Genomic DNA, 15,141 nt, shown 5'->3' on the forward strand with positions numbered 1-15,141 from the left:
ATTGAATACTTTAAATTAGGTTTCACGTAAATGATTCTGAAGGGAAGGAGAACACGTTGGGCAGATCTAGAACAAACAGTTCCCTCGGCAGCTCATCATCCATCATCCCCGGCAGACAGGTTCTTGGTTATTATTGACACAGAAGCACGAGCCCATTGATAAGCATCTTGGGACGGTACAGGGATCCCTGCGCTCTGATTGGCTGCAGGCCGAGTAACGGATTAATCTTTTACCGACAGTCAATGGTCACCCGTGACACTGACGTGTTTGTTCAGCCTCAGGAATTCCAATTATGTTTCTCTGACAGCGCAGGACAAAAAAATATTGACAAAGCCATTCAATGCCGGTTACTGGGTTAGCTTTCCACGTGATGGACCTTCCTGCTGATCACAAAGCACCTTCCTCTAAATCTCTTTATATATTGGCGTCATATTAAAACGGCAAAAAAAGTTAAGGCGCAAAGACTTTCAGGACCCCCAGGGGTCTCTTCCTCAGAGGAAAAACATTTCCCGAAAGCCTATGTGACATCCTTTCCTATGTTGGACCAATAAAAGGTATCACCTTCAGGAGAGATGATCAGATCAACGAAGATATAACAATTTATTTAGTGCAATAGGATTTTAAAACCCACAACGCAGGCGATTTGCGATGATAGAACTCGGCTACAGCTAGGACAGGCGATCTCCGGCCATAAAGCGCTGCAACTCCCATGATGTACGAGATGTAGGCAAAAAAAGAAATTGCAAACCCACCTTCTCATTATACTGCTCGTCTCGCAGGACCTCCGGAGCCATCCAGTATGGAGACCCCACCACGGAAAGCTTCTCGTTTCCTTCACTGGAAGACAGACAGAAAAGACTTTTAGAGACAGCGTATACGATCTAGCATATAATCCTAATTATATATATACACATATATACATTCCCATATATACACAATATACGATGTAATAACACAGGCTGCTGGTTACAAGCCGCTGGGAAATGGGGTATAATCCGCGAGCAAAAACCTACATTAAAAACAAATCTTTTCCGTGCTTCTTGGTGTAACGAGAACGGGATTCGGCAACTTGGCCGGTCAGACGGGCGAGAACCAGGTGACCCATCTAGTCTACCGGGGGGGGGGGGGTGTAAAACACTTGGGGAAAACATCTACTCTCCCATCAATAAAGATGCCACCAGGTGAAATCTGCCAACTTTTTGTTATAAAACATCTCACAAATCGAGAAAGGGACCAACACGGAACTTAATTAATGCGGAAGTGAACATGTGACTTCGGACGTTACGAAAATAGACTTCATATCCGCCCCTGCCCCCCCCCTTTTATCAATAGTTCCTTTTATTAAAACAGTTATGATTTAGGATTTATTCTCTCTGGAATCAGCGCCCAGGTAAAGGCGACACTGAATGTGAATGAAGAACGCCCCCCCCCCCCGCTGTAACACACTTACGGTTAATGCTCCGTTAAATTAGGCAGAGGCCAGTAATACAAATGGCATTATCCGCTAAACGCTTTCATTCTAGAGCATTCTGAACGGTGAGAAAACCGCATCCCATTTTTAAACAGGGATGTCCGATAAAACCCTTAATGGACTTAAACACCAACTGCTGCATGCGCGGAAACCAAATCAGTCCCCCGAATCACGGATCAGCCGGCACGGGCCACAGGAACAAAATCCACGTCCTCGGCAGAGAACGACCAGAACAGATCAGGTACCAATGTGTTAAGCTTGGGAGTCTCGTCATACCACTTGAATATATATATTGTATTAAGCACTGCGGAGATTGTTGGCGCTATATAAATAAAAGATGCTTGCGGGTTATTTTAATTAACATTCACACCTCCCCCTTTGACGACACGGTGTGTTGGTGCCCGCCATGTGTACGTGTGAGCATGCGCAGAGCGTGCTGCCCACCAGATATGGGGTTATTTTGGGGGAAACACCGGAGATCCGTCCCTCGCGTTGCTTCCATTTAAAGGGCCGTCTGACAAGAAGGTGACCCGAAGTCTGCTTTCAAAGCCACACATGTATGGTTAATGAGACAAGGATTCAGGGGGGGAGGAATAAAATAACTCCACCTAAAGCAGCAATTACAAACAGACCTAACTCTGGGGTATTAGATAAACATGCCTGTGAGGGACACGCTTGTTCTGGTTTTCTTCACACGCTTCGTGCGGTGCATACATGTGTCGGCACGGCCGATCATCGGAGAATTCTAATACTTTGGTTTTCTTTTCTGATAACGAAGCATCGATTCACTTTATTGATCGCCTCCTAGATGGGTTTCCGTGAAATAGAGAACGGTTCCAACGGTGCTGCTGAGTTAGCAGTTTGCTAGGTTTTGTGGTCCATTAACAGAAAGGAGATCCCATTATAAAAGTGCGTTTCCCAGCACAGGCTCGGTAATGTAGTACTGGGAACGCTCGGGTTTCACTCATCAGAACTTCCCAGCGGAGCTTTATAGGTCCGGAACCCGCGGGCTGCCCGGTAACGGCACGACTGATCCGGGAGCGGTAAGAAAAGAGCTTTCAGGTATGAGAATTGGCTGGGCGTCCGCACCCCGGAGAACGAGGAATACCGGATTTTCCACCCGGCGTTTCACGTGGGAACATACATGTGGCTGGAACGCGGTGACTAATGAGGCTCTCGAACGCCAGCTGCCCGTCTGCGGTGATCCCACATTAAAAAAGCCACGGCGTGAACCGCATGCTCGGCGCTCCGTCTGCTCCGCGGGTATTTTAAGCCATCGGGGCTTGTGAGATATTGAGAATGAAGGTAGGATGTCTAACGGTGCCAAGAAACGGAAATCAAAATGATTATGTGGAGGGCAGAAAGCTTTTAAAGGATTGAAAGCAATCGGGCTGATCACATGGAAGTCACAAAGCCCCTGTCCACAGACAGAACTTGGCCTGAAAGGGTCCTAAAGAGCAGCGTATGTCCGCAAGCTTCCAAACGGACATTTAACCGTGAGCCTCCCCGTCAGCAGACTCAGGGCTACCCCCAAGGGCTTCACTATCCAAGGAATTGGGATACAAGCCGAGTGATATATACCCCTGGGGTATATGGGGTCTTCTGTCTGTACACACTGTTGGCGGTGCCGGAATAACCCAAAACACAGCGGCTGGGAAAAGGCAGCCTGAACGACACCAAGGGAATAAAAACACAGAAACATGGCGGAGGACGCCAGGAAAGCCAGCAAGGAAGAGACACCAGAGAAGCACTGAAGCGAAGCAAACCAATAGATGCAAAGGAACAGGATATTTATACAAAAAAAAAAGTCAGAATCTCTAGATTTGGCTCTTACCTGTAATCGGGGATTTTCTCAGCGAGGCCAAAATCTGCGACGACGGCCGCGTATCCATTTTCATCGCTCTTTATCAGACAGTTCTGCGGACGAAAGCATCAGAGAGTAACTGAGCCGTTTCAGCGGAATTTGCTTTTTTTTGTGTTATTCGTGTTTTGGAAACAAAAACAGAACCTCCGGATTAAAAATGTATCTGCGGCTCATCCAGTGATCGCAATATCTACTGCGGGCTGCTTGGAATATATAGAACATCTAATATATAAGTAAAGGCGCTGGTTATGTTCCAAAAGTTAAAATAGAGAATCTTTTGTATAGAACAGGCCTGGAAACATCTGCTTTCCACCTCAGACACAGAAGAACGTAACGTTTAGTAAACCACAAGAATCTGTTTATAGAGTTTGGTAAACACAGATTTGGGGCTGTTTTTCCGCAGACCGCCAAATACGTAAAAAACACTTTACTTTTCTTCTTTAATGTAAAGAAGAAACCCCAGCTTGTGTTCCTATGTATGGGGGTTTCGGCCTCACGCAGGACTATACACCTTAATGCACGTGATAGCCGGGTGGTCCCTTTAAATTACAGACCCCCCCCCCCATTTGGCTTGCAGGAGATGTTCAGCAAACGATTTGACCGCAGTAACAAAGGCTTTAGGCAGCGTTTACACACCGACTGGCTTCTTTTTATGCAATTTCTATGCATCCCGGCAGACATTGGACATTGCCATACCATGCACACCAAGCGTGTTTTGGGCATCTACTTTGAATTTGCCTCCTAAATTAAATCGGTTTAACCCTCCCCGATACAGCTGATAAGATGCGTGATTAGGAAGAGCGGCAGAGGTTTAGATGGTACGCAAGGAAGTTTTACTGAGCAAGTGGAACAGCCTCCCAGCGGAAGTGGTAGAGGGTAATACAGTGAGGGGATTTAAACGTGCATGGGGTAGGCATACGGCTCCTGAATCTAAAACGAGACCAACGACTGATTAACGTTCCTTATCGGCAACCAACTCTAGCACGGACTCATAACACCTTTCATCATTTCAGGTGAGAGGTCAGAGGTCGCCGTCCAGAAAACATCAACCAGCAAACCAGAGAAGTGAATTTAAAGGAGCCGCGCAGTCCGACTCCATACAGACGCCTCTATAGCGTCTATACGGCCTCCTCCATATGTTTACGGCATCTTGGCAAGGGATGGGGTCCGCACGCTCAGAGCAATAAGATTTATCGCAGCCCCGGCCTCCCCTCTCCAGACTGGAAAAGTATTCCGTTTAACTGCCGGCAATAAAACCAGAAATCACCTTTTATATAGCAGGGGGTTTTCTCATTAGGTCAACAGCAGAAATCTATTCAGTTTCGCAAGAATAACAGTAATAAAAAATACAGTGCGATGCATTGAAATGGATAGGGGGGAGAGAAGGGGGGGGCGCTAATAAATGGGAAGAAAAACAAATCTGTAGCGGGATTTATTGTTATTTTCTGATGGAGAGCGTCCAGTAACAATATCGCGGGTAAATGCTTTATGGGATCATCGCGATGAGTTATGTTACAGACCTCTAACGATCGCGGGCTGATAGGTAAAAGGTGATCAGAAGGTGTTGGCCGTCTAGATAAGCACCTTGCGGGGACACAAAAGGTGCTTTTCTGGTTATTCTCAAGTAAAAATAGGAAAAGAGTAGTAATCAACTTACAACAAAAACCACAATCTTACGGATCCAGGAGCGCAAGGCGGAACAGGTGAAAAAAATACAAAAACACACAAAATAAACGGCGCGAAGAATGTTAGAAAAAACAATCGCCTCCTTCTGCAAACCTATTGCCCCGGAAGACAGGAAGCAGGGCAAATAACGTTATATTTATTAGCTTTGTAAACAATAAAAGATTGATTTTTCTGCCCTGATTCCTCCCCATTCGTTCTATATTTATCGATATAGACTTTGACACAAACATCCACCGATAATCCGCACGACCGATATAACGGCGGAAGAGCAGAGGGTTCTAGGTAATTGCATCGATTGTTACTTTGCATGCACGGGTTCCGGAGCAGGTCCGTGATTGGCGAGGCCGAGAATCGGGAAAGCTTTACCTTTGAGGTGAGGTCGCGGTGGAAGATTCCTTTGGAGTGCAGGTAGGAGAGACCCCGCGCGATATCCAGCGCCAGCTTCCCCCTCACCGCCCAGGACAGGGGCTGGTTGCTGTCCAAGAGCTGCTCGAGATTCCCACTATTAATGTACTGAAAGGAAGAGAACATACGCGCTTAAAACGTGTGCTTATCTCACCCAGCAGGACCCCAAAACGATTTTATATGGTGCCATCATATTCCGTAGCGCTGTACAATGGGGTAATCCAAAATGTATATTATGAAGCTGGACTAAATGCCTCCAATGGCGCGCTAGCGTCGCCATGTTTACGTATGTTTGGAGAAGTGGGGGCATCACGGTGGACACGTTATGGGCTCCCCGTTATCAATGCCCCAGCCCATCGCTCTGCTCGACTTCCCACCATATTTTCTGGAATCTAATTTTTTTGAACTTTTCTTCTTTATTTTCAATAACCTGAAGCCAGGTACCGGCTGCTGCCGGAGGGGTTAATTAGCGACGGGACTCTAGCGCACGAAGCAGGTGGCAGACCGTGGGGTAACGCTCCGGAGAACCGACCCAGACAGCCAGCTGAGAAAATAAAGAGCGGAGCGAGAAGGAGCCAAAGAAAATCCAGACTCTAGAACACCGAGCGTGGAAACGCCGGACGGGATTTATCTACCAGGCTTCCCACCAAACCAGGGGCTCTTCCATCAAAGGATCGCGGGATGCGGACTAACGGCGTCACCACGACGCACCCCCCCCAAACACGTTGGTGAATAACCTGCGTTTTATAAGCCGTTGCACGAGAGCGAGCCGAGGGAATATTCGTTATGTGACAATACTCGCAGCTTCCTCTAAATTCACAAAATGGGGAAATCAGACAATTTCATAAAATAAATAAATAAAAAGTGTTTACATCACTGATCCTCTTAAAGAAAAACATACAGGAACGGTCACTATAAAATAAAGAGTGTGTGTGTGTGTGTGTGTGTGTGTGTGTGTGTGTGTGTGTGTGTGTGTGTGTGTATATATATATATACACACATATACACACACACATACATACACTCACACATGTATACATATATTTATATAAAATATATATAGTAAATCTAAACACAAGGTGATAACACGGATGTGATGACCAAGATTTCCTCCTAATAATTCCTAGCAGCGTTTCATGTTCTGCATCCACATTAGCGATGATGATGATGATGGAGTCCGCGCGCTGCGTGACTACAGGGCAGCCCTCGTATAAACGCCCCCCAACGCGCTTCTTTTCCACACATTCCACGGCCAAAAATAACAAATATTTGATATAAATGGAGAACAAAGCCTGGTAGTAATTCCCGCAGTGAATGGGGGGCAAGGAAAATAAACACTGGGTGGAATTCTCGCGTCTCTGTATGATGTCTTTGTGAGTCTGACTTACACGGCCGCCAATTACAAGCCGTACTGTGGCTTCATTCACAGCGCAGCGATGATAAAGGGTCTTTGTTGGGAACACGGTCATAAAAATAGCATAGCGGAACCCAACAAAAACAATCCACATCCCCAGACTGCACTCATTACTCGAGAAAGATGGCTTCTGTGCGCGAGGGGAGCGGCATCGTGCACCATTTTCATTATGTCTTTGATATAAATATATATATTTTGGCTCTGTTTGGAGCCTCGGGGCAGATTCTTGGGGGTCACAGTCTGGAGCTGACCCTTTCCTATTCTCCCAGCTATGATCGTACAGAATATTCCCAGTTGGTGCTTTCGCTACCAGTATGATGTGGTTGTTATCCCTGCTTGAATACAGGTGCATCTTTAAATAAATGTCAAAGTTTCCACGAGGGCCGGTTTTAGAGCCATTTGGCTAAAAGTAACTACACAGAATCTTCACGATGGGATATGAAAGGGTTAAAGCGCCAGGAATCTGCACGTCCGCTCATTCAGAAAGTTCCGAGGTGCGCCTACGAGGATCGCGTTCTGGAATGGATTTCCCGGTATCGGATGATGTGGTTTCATATGTTATCGTCGTGTGAGGTTACAGGGTAGAGGGATTTTTTTTTCTCCCCAGCAGGACTGGACCCAAAGTCAGCCACAAGCACACGAGCCTCCCCATTGTACAGCGCCCCGGAATATGGCGTTGCTATATCAAATCGATAAATAACAGTAATAACGTGACAGAATAGAGGGAGTTTCCTAAACCTATTCACAAAAACACACAAGACAGCCAATAAAGTATATTCATTAATACAGAGACCCCCCCAAAACCCTTCCTTACCTCCGTGAGAGCGTGCAACTGCCCCTGGTGAACGCAAACACCCATGAACCTAAAAGTGGAAAGAAATGGCAAAATAAATACTTTTGGTAAAAGCACATATAAAAAAAAATTAAAAAAGCAGCTTAAGACTGAGTAGTCAATCAAAAAATAAAACATTTCCACTGGTTTTACACAGGAGGATTATGGGAATTGTAGTTCATTAACAGAAGCTGGAGAACGAAAGGCAGGCTTTTCTTTTTTTGCTGCTATAGAATTCTACCCGTTTTTACCCCAGTTTCGCCGGGGGGGTAGAAGTTGGGTCAAATACTTATACCAGTTTATTATTAAAGGGTAAGAACGCTGCAAAACCCATAAAGAATCTTCTACGGGCGACGAGACCAGCGAACAGGTCTGATCTGCCGCAAATTCTATGTTATTCTCTATTAAAGGTTCAGCTTATCAGCCGCTTACAAACCAAAGCTCCATGGATATCACGGCTACAGAGAGGATCCGGCCCGCGAGAAGCTCTTATTAATAACCGTTTACGCCACCAATTACAGAGGATCGCTAAATGTTTAATAAGAACGCAGAACGAAGAGTATGCAAAAAGGTCGGAAGCAATAAAATAAATTAAAAAATAAAAGGAAAAAAAGGGCATGCTAAAAAATAAAAATAAACGATTTATTCCAAAACTCTGAACCGGGAACCAGTCCAATCTCCAGAGCGTGAGCTCATTCTACAAGCATTTTACTGGCTAAAAATACATATAAAAAAAAAAAATATTAATCCTGCAGCGTAACCGAAAAACCGGCCCAAGAAACGCTCATCGGAACTCAAGCAGATCTCCCCGTATTAATAGAAATGGCTGCAAAGCTGCCAGAAAAACCAAGGCAGGCAGCTGCCGAAACTTATTAACCCATTCAGCGGAGTCGGGCCTGCAGTCCCACCCGAAAGGGGTTAAAAGAGCTCTAACTCCCTCTCTAAACATGAGAACAGAGAGAGTCCTGGTGTTTGTTGATCCAACTCTCTGCGTTACAGTTGCAGGCCAGGTCCCTCCTTTTGTTCCTTCCTATTGTCCCCGCGTGTGATTTATTGCTAACATCTACTGTATTCAGTCTTTGGTTAACCCTTCGATTGCCGATGGGGGCAAGCCATGCACGCCTCGTCTACACTCAAAAAGAAAGAGAGAATTCTTACCTGGGAATTCCTTTTCCTTGTCCATTTCCAGGTGGCACATGAGAAGTAGGCTCCGCCTACCAGGTAGGGCAGGAAACACTATAAAAAAAGGATACCTCCCCCTTCCTCCCCAGTGTGGTTAAAAAGAAAGACTCAGACAAATAATAGCAAAACCCAAATACATTTTAATGGGCGGGAAAAAAGTGTGCCACCTGGAAATGGACAAGGAAAAGGAATTCCCAGGTAAGAATTCTCTCTTTCCCTTGCCATTCCAGGTGGCACATGAGAAGAATTAGCAAGATAGGGAGGGAAGGATTCCAGTCTGAAGGACACGACGACCAAATTGAGACTCGTCTGAGAGATGAAGGTTCAGCCTGTAGTGCCTTACGAACGTATGGATCGACCTCCAGGTCGCTGCCTTGCAAATGAGAGACGGAGACACCCCGGAGAGTTCGGCCCAGGAAGTTGAGACGGATCTGGTCGAGTGAGCCTTCAGGCCGGAGGGAGGTACTCTTCCCGCGGAGACGTAACATAAAGCGATAGCGTCCTTAAGCCAGCGGCTCACGGAAGCCCTGGATACTGATCTGCCCCTGCGGGGCCCCGCAAAGGACAGAAAGAGAGAATCGGATTTCTTCCAGGCCGACGTACGTGAGAGATATGACAGGATACATCTCCGCAGGTCTAGCGAATGGAGTTCCAGTTCTTTGGGATTCTTGGGATCCGGACAGAGTGTAGGTAGGACGATCTCCTGATCCGCATGAAAAGGGGAGACCACTTTAGGGAGAAACTCTGGAGGCAAACGAAGGATAATGCAGTCCGGCAGAATCCTGAGAAAAGGTTCAACTCTGGAGAGAGCCTGGATTTCGCTCACCCTCCTAGCGGAAGTGAGGGCTACGAGGAGGACAACCTTGTAGGTGAGCAGCTTAAGAGAGGTATCTACTAGAGGCTCAAATGGAGACAAGGTGAGTTGATGCAATACGAGATTAAGGTCCCAAGGAGGGACCGACGGCCGGATCCTAGGGCGAAGTCTACACATTCCCTTAGAAAATCTGGAGATCCACGGATGAGAGGCCAGATTGAAATCCAAGAAGTTACTCAGTGCTGAGATCTGGACCTTGATAGTAGCAGGTTGAAATCCTTTATCAAAGCCATCTTGAAAAAAGTGCAGCACCTCGCGGATAGATGGAGTGGATACTTCATGCACATTGCACCAGGCGATGAATGTCTCCCAAACCTTTTGGTACTTGGTGGCCGTAGAAATTTTGCGGCTGGAAAGAATGGTGTTCACCACAGATGCAGCTAATCCTTTGGAGGACAAGATCTCCCTTTCAGAAGCCATGCAGAGAGGTTGAATCGGAATGGATCTGGGTGGAGAACAGGACCTTGAATGAGAAGATCCTTCACCTGAGGAAGAAGCAAAGGTTCGTCTATGGCCAAGGTGGTAAGGTCCGAGAACCAGATCCTGCGAGGCCAGAAAGGAACAACCAGGATGACTTTTTGAGGGTTTCCCCGAATTTTCCGGAGTACTCTGGAGATAAGGGGAAGCGGAGGAAAAACGTAAGCGAGGTCGAAATCCCAGGTCTGCGAGAGTGCTTCCAGCGCTCTGGGATGACCGACTGGTGAAAGAGAAAAAAACTCCTTTACCTGAGCGTTCAGGTGCGTGGCCATCAGGTCTATCTGAGGAGTGCCCCATTTCCTTGTTATGAGGGCGAAGACTTTTTTGTTTAAGGACCATTCTCCTGGAGGTACTGATTTCCTGCTGAGGTAATCCGCCTCCTGATTCAGAGACCCCTTGATATGAACCGCAGAGAGTGTGCAGAGATTGAACTCCGCCCATCTGCAGATCTGAGCAGTCAGGGTCTGCAGGCGTCTGCTTCTGGTGCCACCTTGTTTGGAAAGGTAGGCCACCACGGTGATGTTGTCTGAAAGGATCCTGATGGACTTGTGCCGCAGGATTGAAGACCAGAACCTGAGAGCCCTCCAGACCGCCAGTAGTTCTAGAAAATTGATGTGTAGGCTTGATTCTTGGGGAGACCAGGATCCCTGGGCAAAATGGCTTCCCATGACGGCACCCCAGCCTGTCAAACTGGCGTCGGTGGAGATTACCACCCAATCTCTCGTCTGCCAAGGGAGACCCTGCGAAAGATTCTTGGTTGACAGCCACCAACGGAGTGACTCCCGAACGAGGGGAGAAAGCCGGACCTTCTTGTGTAGGGATGACTGGGAGCGATCCCAGTGATCCAGTAAAAATTGTTGAAGGGGTCTTGCGTGAGCCAGTGCCCAGGGAACCGCCGGGATGGAGGAAGTCATGAGACCGAGCAAGGACATGACGGATCTGAGGGACACTGACTTGTACTGCAGGACTGTATGTGAGAATTCCCGTAACCTTAGGATCTTGTCCTGCGGGAGAAACGTCTTCTGTACTTCTGAATCGAGGATCATTCCCAGAAAAGACCGACGTCTGTTTGGCAGAAACTTTGACTTTAGGGGGTTCACTAACCATCCCAGTTTGTGGAGCGTCCTGAGGGAAAATTCTAGATGAGATTGGAGCAATGATGCCGAAGCTGCTATCAGGAGCCAATCGTCCAGGTATGGGACCACCTTTATGCCTCTTTGCCTCAGGAAGGCCACGACGACTGACATGAGTTTTGTGAAGATTCGTGGTGCTGAAGCAATCCCAAAGGGAAGTGCCCGAAACTGAAGATGCCGAATCCCTTGAGGTAGTGGAACGGCCAGACGGAGGAATCTTTGGTGGTCTTCTCTGATGAGGACATGTAGATAGGCGTCTCGCAGGTCTATAGTGACCATGAAGTCCCCCGATGAAACAACCTCCGTGGCGGACTTCAGGGATTCCATCCGGAACCTGTTGTATCTGATGCAGGCATTTACCAACTGTAGATTGATTATTAGTCTGAATTTCCCGGATGGTTTTGGTACGACAAAGACGTGGGAATAAGTTCCCTCTCCTATTTCTTGAAGAGGCACCGGGACCAGAGCCCTTTCGTGAATAAGGTTGTTGAGTGTGGAGAAGAATCCCGCTCTTTTCCAAGGATCTGTGGGAGGCATGGACAGCAGGAATCGCTGGGCAGGTAGGTGAGTAAACTCCGGAGCATAGCCTTGATTGATGATGCGAAGAACCCAGGGGTCTGAGGTGATCTCTTCCCAGGCATGCCGGAAACCGGATAGCCTGCCCCCTACCTGAAACCTGCTGGCGTCAAAACTTCCCTGATTTGCCGTCCCTGCCTCTGCCTCTTCCTCTCTGGAATCTGCCTCTCGCGTAGGGTTTACCCCGAAAGGACTGGTACTCTTGATAGGATGTTGAGGGCCTGTAGGACTCCCTGTCTCTTGGAGCTCTGAAATAATTGGACCTGAAACGCGGTGGTCCCTTCCTCTGAGGTAACCAGTGCTTATCACCCGTGGTGGATTCCAGAATCGTGTCAAGGTCGCTGCCGAAGAGGTGGTTCCCCTGGAACGGAATGCTGCACAGCTTGTGTTTGGAGGCGTTATCTGCAGACCATGACTTGAGCCAGAGCGCTCGTCTAGAAACCGCAGAAAGTGCCGTAGCTTTAGCAGATGTACGGACAGTTTCAATGGAAGCATCGGAGATGAAGTCAATAGCTAGGCAGGTGTCGGACAAGTTTCTTGCGACCTGCTCAGACCCTGGGACAGCTGCCAGATCTTCCACCGCTTGTTGGAGCCAGATCTTAATGGCTCTAGAAGTTGACGCTATTGCAATGGCTGGACGAAAGTTCGCCGCTGCTGCCTCAAAAGCCCTCTTGGCGGCATTCTCAGCCCGCCGGTCCATGGGGTCTTTGAAGTGGGACGCGTCCTCCATCGGAATGGCTGTTTTCTTCGTAGCCTTGGCTACTGCGGTGTCTACTTTCGGGACTTCCCAGGCCTCAGAATCCTTGCCATCAAAGGGAAACAGCTTTTTGGTTCTGGAAGACGTGAAGAATCTCCGGTCCGGATATTTCCACTGCTCCGTGATTATGGCCGAAAGCGAGTCGTGAACTGGAAAGGTCTGCGGCTTCCTAGAGTGACCCTGAAAAGGATCCGGTTTTGAAACTGGTATATCATCCTGTAGATTTAGAGTAGATCTGACTGCAGAGATTAGCTTCCCTGTTTCTTCGACTGGGAAGAAAAAGGTTTCTTCTTTAACTTCCCCCTCCTCATCCGAAGACTGGGGGTCATTAGACTTGTAGTCGTATTCAGAAAAGGGTGCCGAATAATCTTCCAGGGTATCTGGTAGAACATTTGGAGGACCCTGCTGGAAAAGATGATGCTGCGACACCGGCCCCTGAGCGGAGCTTGCCATGGCACGAAAACAGTCAAAGGTGGACTGCAGCTCCCCCTTCAACCAGGAGGTAAATTCTGAATTGGAAACATCTTTAGGCCGAGAGCAGGAGCTGCACATTTTGGCCGTAGGGTCGTGTAGGGTCTTTTTACAAGATGAGCAGGCTTTATGTTTCGTTTTCCCCACAGACTTCTTATGTGGGGAGGCCTCAGAAGGAATGTCTGGATTTTTGTCTGACATAACTGAGGAGAAAACACAAAAGTTATAACATCAGAAAGCAATGGAATAGGCCATAGAAATCTCTCTCTAAACTAGGAGAGAAAACACCTACTTGAAAAGGCAATATACAGTCCTCAGGCACAGGCAGGCAAAAAAAGAGGAGTAAAAAATCCAATAAAACAGTACAGGTCGAAGAGCATGGAAAGATCTTACCCATTCTGGCGTTTTTATAGAGGCATTTAGGCGCCAAGGCCCGGAAACCGTCACATCCGGAAATTCCTCGTCAATTGACCTCTCGTGACCCCGGACGGAAGCCGGAGTAATTGCAGAGAGGAGATAATAAAACCGGGTGCCGAGAGATCGGCACTGCCGGCTAAAAGAAAACTGCTCGCGCCGGAGCGCTCTCCTGCCGCCGCACGCTGAGGATTCCCCCTCCCCGGGACGGAGAGAACCGGAGCCCGGGGATGTACGTCCCAGTGAGCCCCCTGGGCTGTGGGCAACGTATAACGAGGACTGAGCCTCGTGTTACCGCGATTACCGCGGAGTTTACAGCCTCCGAGGCTGCCGCATCACCCTGGATCCACCGGGACCACTACCGGGTGTCGGGAGAGAGGATGCCCCCCCGGGGCTCCAAGAAAACAAAAAAAGAGGTAAGCTTCAGCCTAACCGCTACCTGAGTAGGGCAGGAAACAACACTGGGGAGGAAGGGGGAGGTATCCTTTTTTTATAGTGTTTCCTGCCCTACCTGGTAGGCGGAGCCTACTTCTCATGTGCCACCTGGAATGGCAAGGGAAAAAGGAATTAAAAATAAAACAGGTCGGGTCACAGCTGCAGGAACAGACTACCGCGAACTGCACACCATGGTGACTTCTCACAAAAATAAGTGTTCTTGTAGCGAATATTTTCTTTTTTTACGGTTCAGCCATTAACTATAAAAGGGCATTCTGTCTGGGTGTATCTGTTTACCTTATAAATGATGCTGATGACATCACCCATGACTTCCCTTCTGCCTTTATCTAATTAGTTTTATTACATTACTTAATTGTAGGGATAAGATTTTATCCCTAATTTGAAATTAATTTTAATAGTATTTTAAGAGCTTTGCAAATTATATATATATATATTTTATATATCACATCCATCTATTTACACATGCAGCCACACCATAAACGCCTAGTTTAGAAACTGGTGATATTTTATATATCCGGTTCTAGTCAATTTCTCCCCTGGTCACCTCTTTCCTTTCCTTATAGCCTCCTTTTCTAGGGACCACAGACTGGAGGCAAATACTGGCCCACTCAAAACATTGTGTAGCCATATGTACCGATACATGTATCCGGAATAAGGCAAGCGACAGCAAGTCCCACCAACCTTAACCTTCGGAGAGCAAGAACTTTTGTGTCCCCCGAGCCAGTGCAGAATATGCGCCAAGGGTTAAAAAAAATATTGGCTGGGACCTTGAAGAGTCCAAACCAGGAGAGATGGCAGGTTTAAGACATACAGACCCACCTGGGCTAAACAGGGAGCGCTACGTTGGGATTTAAAGGGCGGTTGTGTGATATAAAATAACAGAGCAGCTTCTATCCTGTATTACGCCAAATCCTATATTTATTGAATGTGCCATTTTTACATAATGAGATGCATTAGCAGACACATTAGCAGATGTCATCCCCGGAGCTGATGTCAGGTAGGTGGATAACAGACCCCGCGCCAACTAATAGCTGCCACCTACGCAGGAATCACAATGTGTCACCCGTCTACGAAGAAGAACCCACGGCGCTCGTCAAGCAGCGCACAGGGGAGGGCAGCACCCCCGGGC

The 15,141-nt window shown here is 47.5% G+C and overlaps 1 protein-coding gene across 1 annotated transcript in view; it reads right to left on the reverse strand.

The window, feature by feature from the left end:
* Positions 1-15,141, reverse strand: part of TESK2 (testis associated actin remodelling kinase 2) — a 31,343-nt gene that overhangs the window by 4,063 nt on the left and 12,139 nt on the right. The window contains exons 4-7 of the mRNA XM_053470010.1: positions 7,655-7,703; positions 5,388-5,534; positions 3,306-3,388; positions 753-837 (exon numbers count right to left, since the gene is read on the reverse strand). Coding sequence (XP_053325985.1) covers positions 753-837; positions 3,306-3,388; positions 5,388-5,534; positions 7,655-7,703 — 364 coding nt within the window. The remainder of the gene's footprint in view (positions 1-752; positions 838-3,305; positions 3,389-5,387; positions 5,535-7,654; positions 7,704-15,141) is intronic.

The sequence above is a fragment of the Spea bombifrons genome, chromosome 6, assembly GCF_027358695.1.
Source record: "Spea bombifrons isolate aSpeBom1 chromosome 6, aSpeBom1.2.pri, whole genome shotgun sequence".
Classification (NCBI taxonomy): Eukaryota; Metazoa; Chordata; class Amphibia; order Anura; family Pelobatidae; genus Spea; species Spea bombifrons.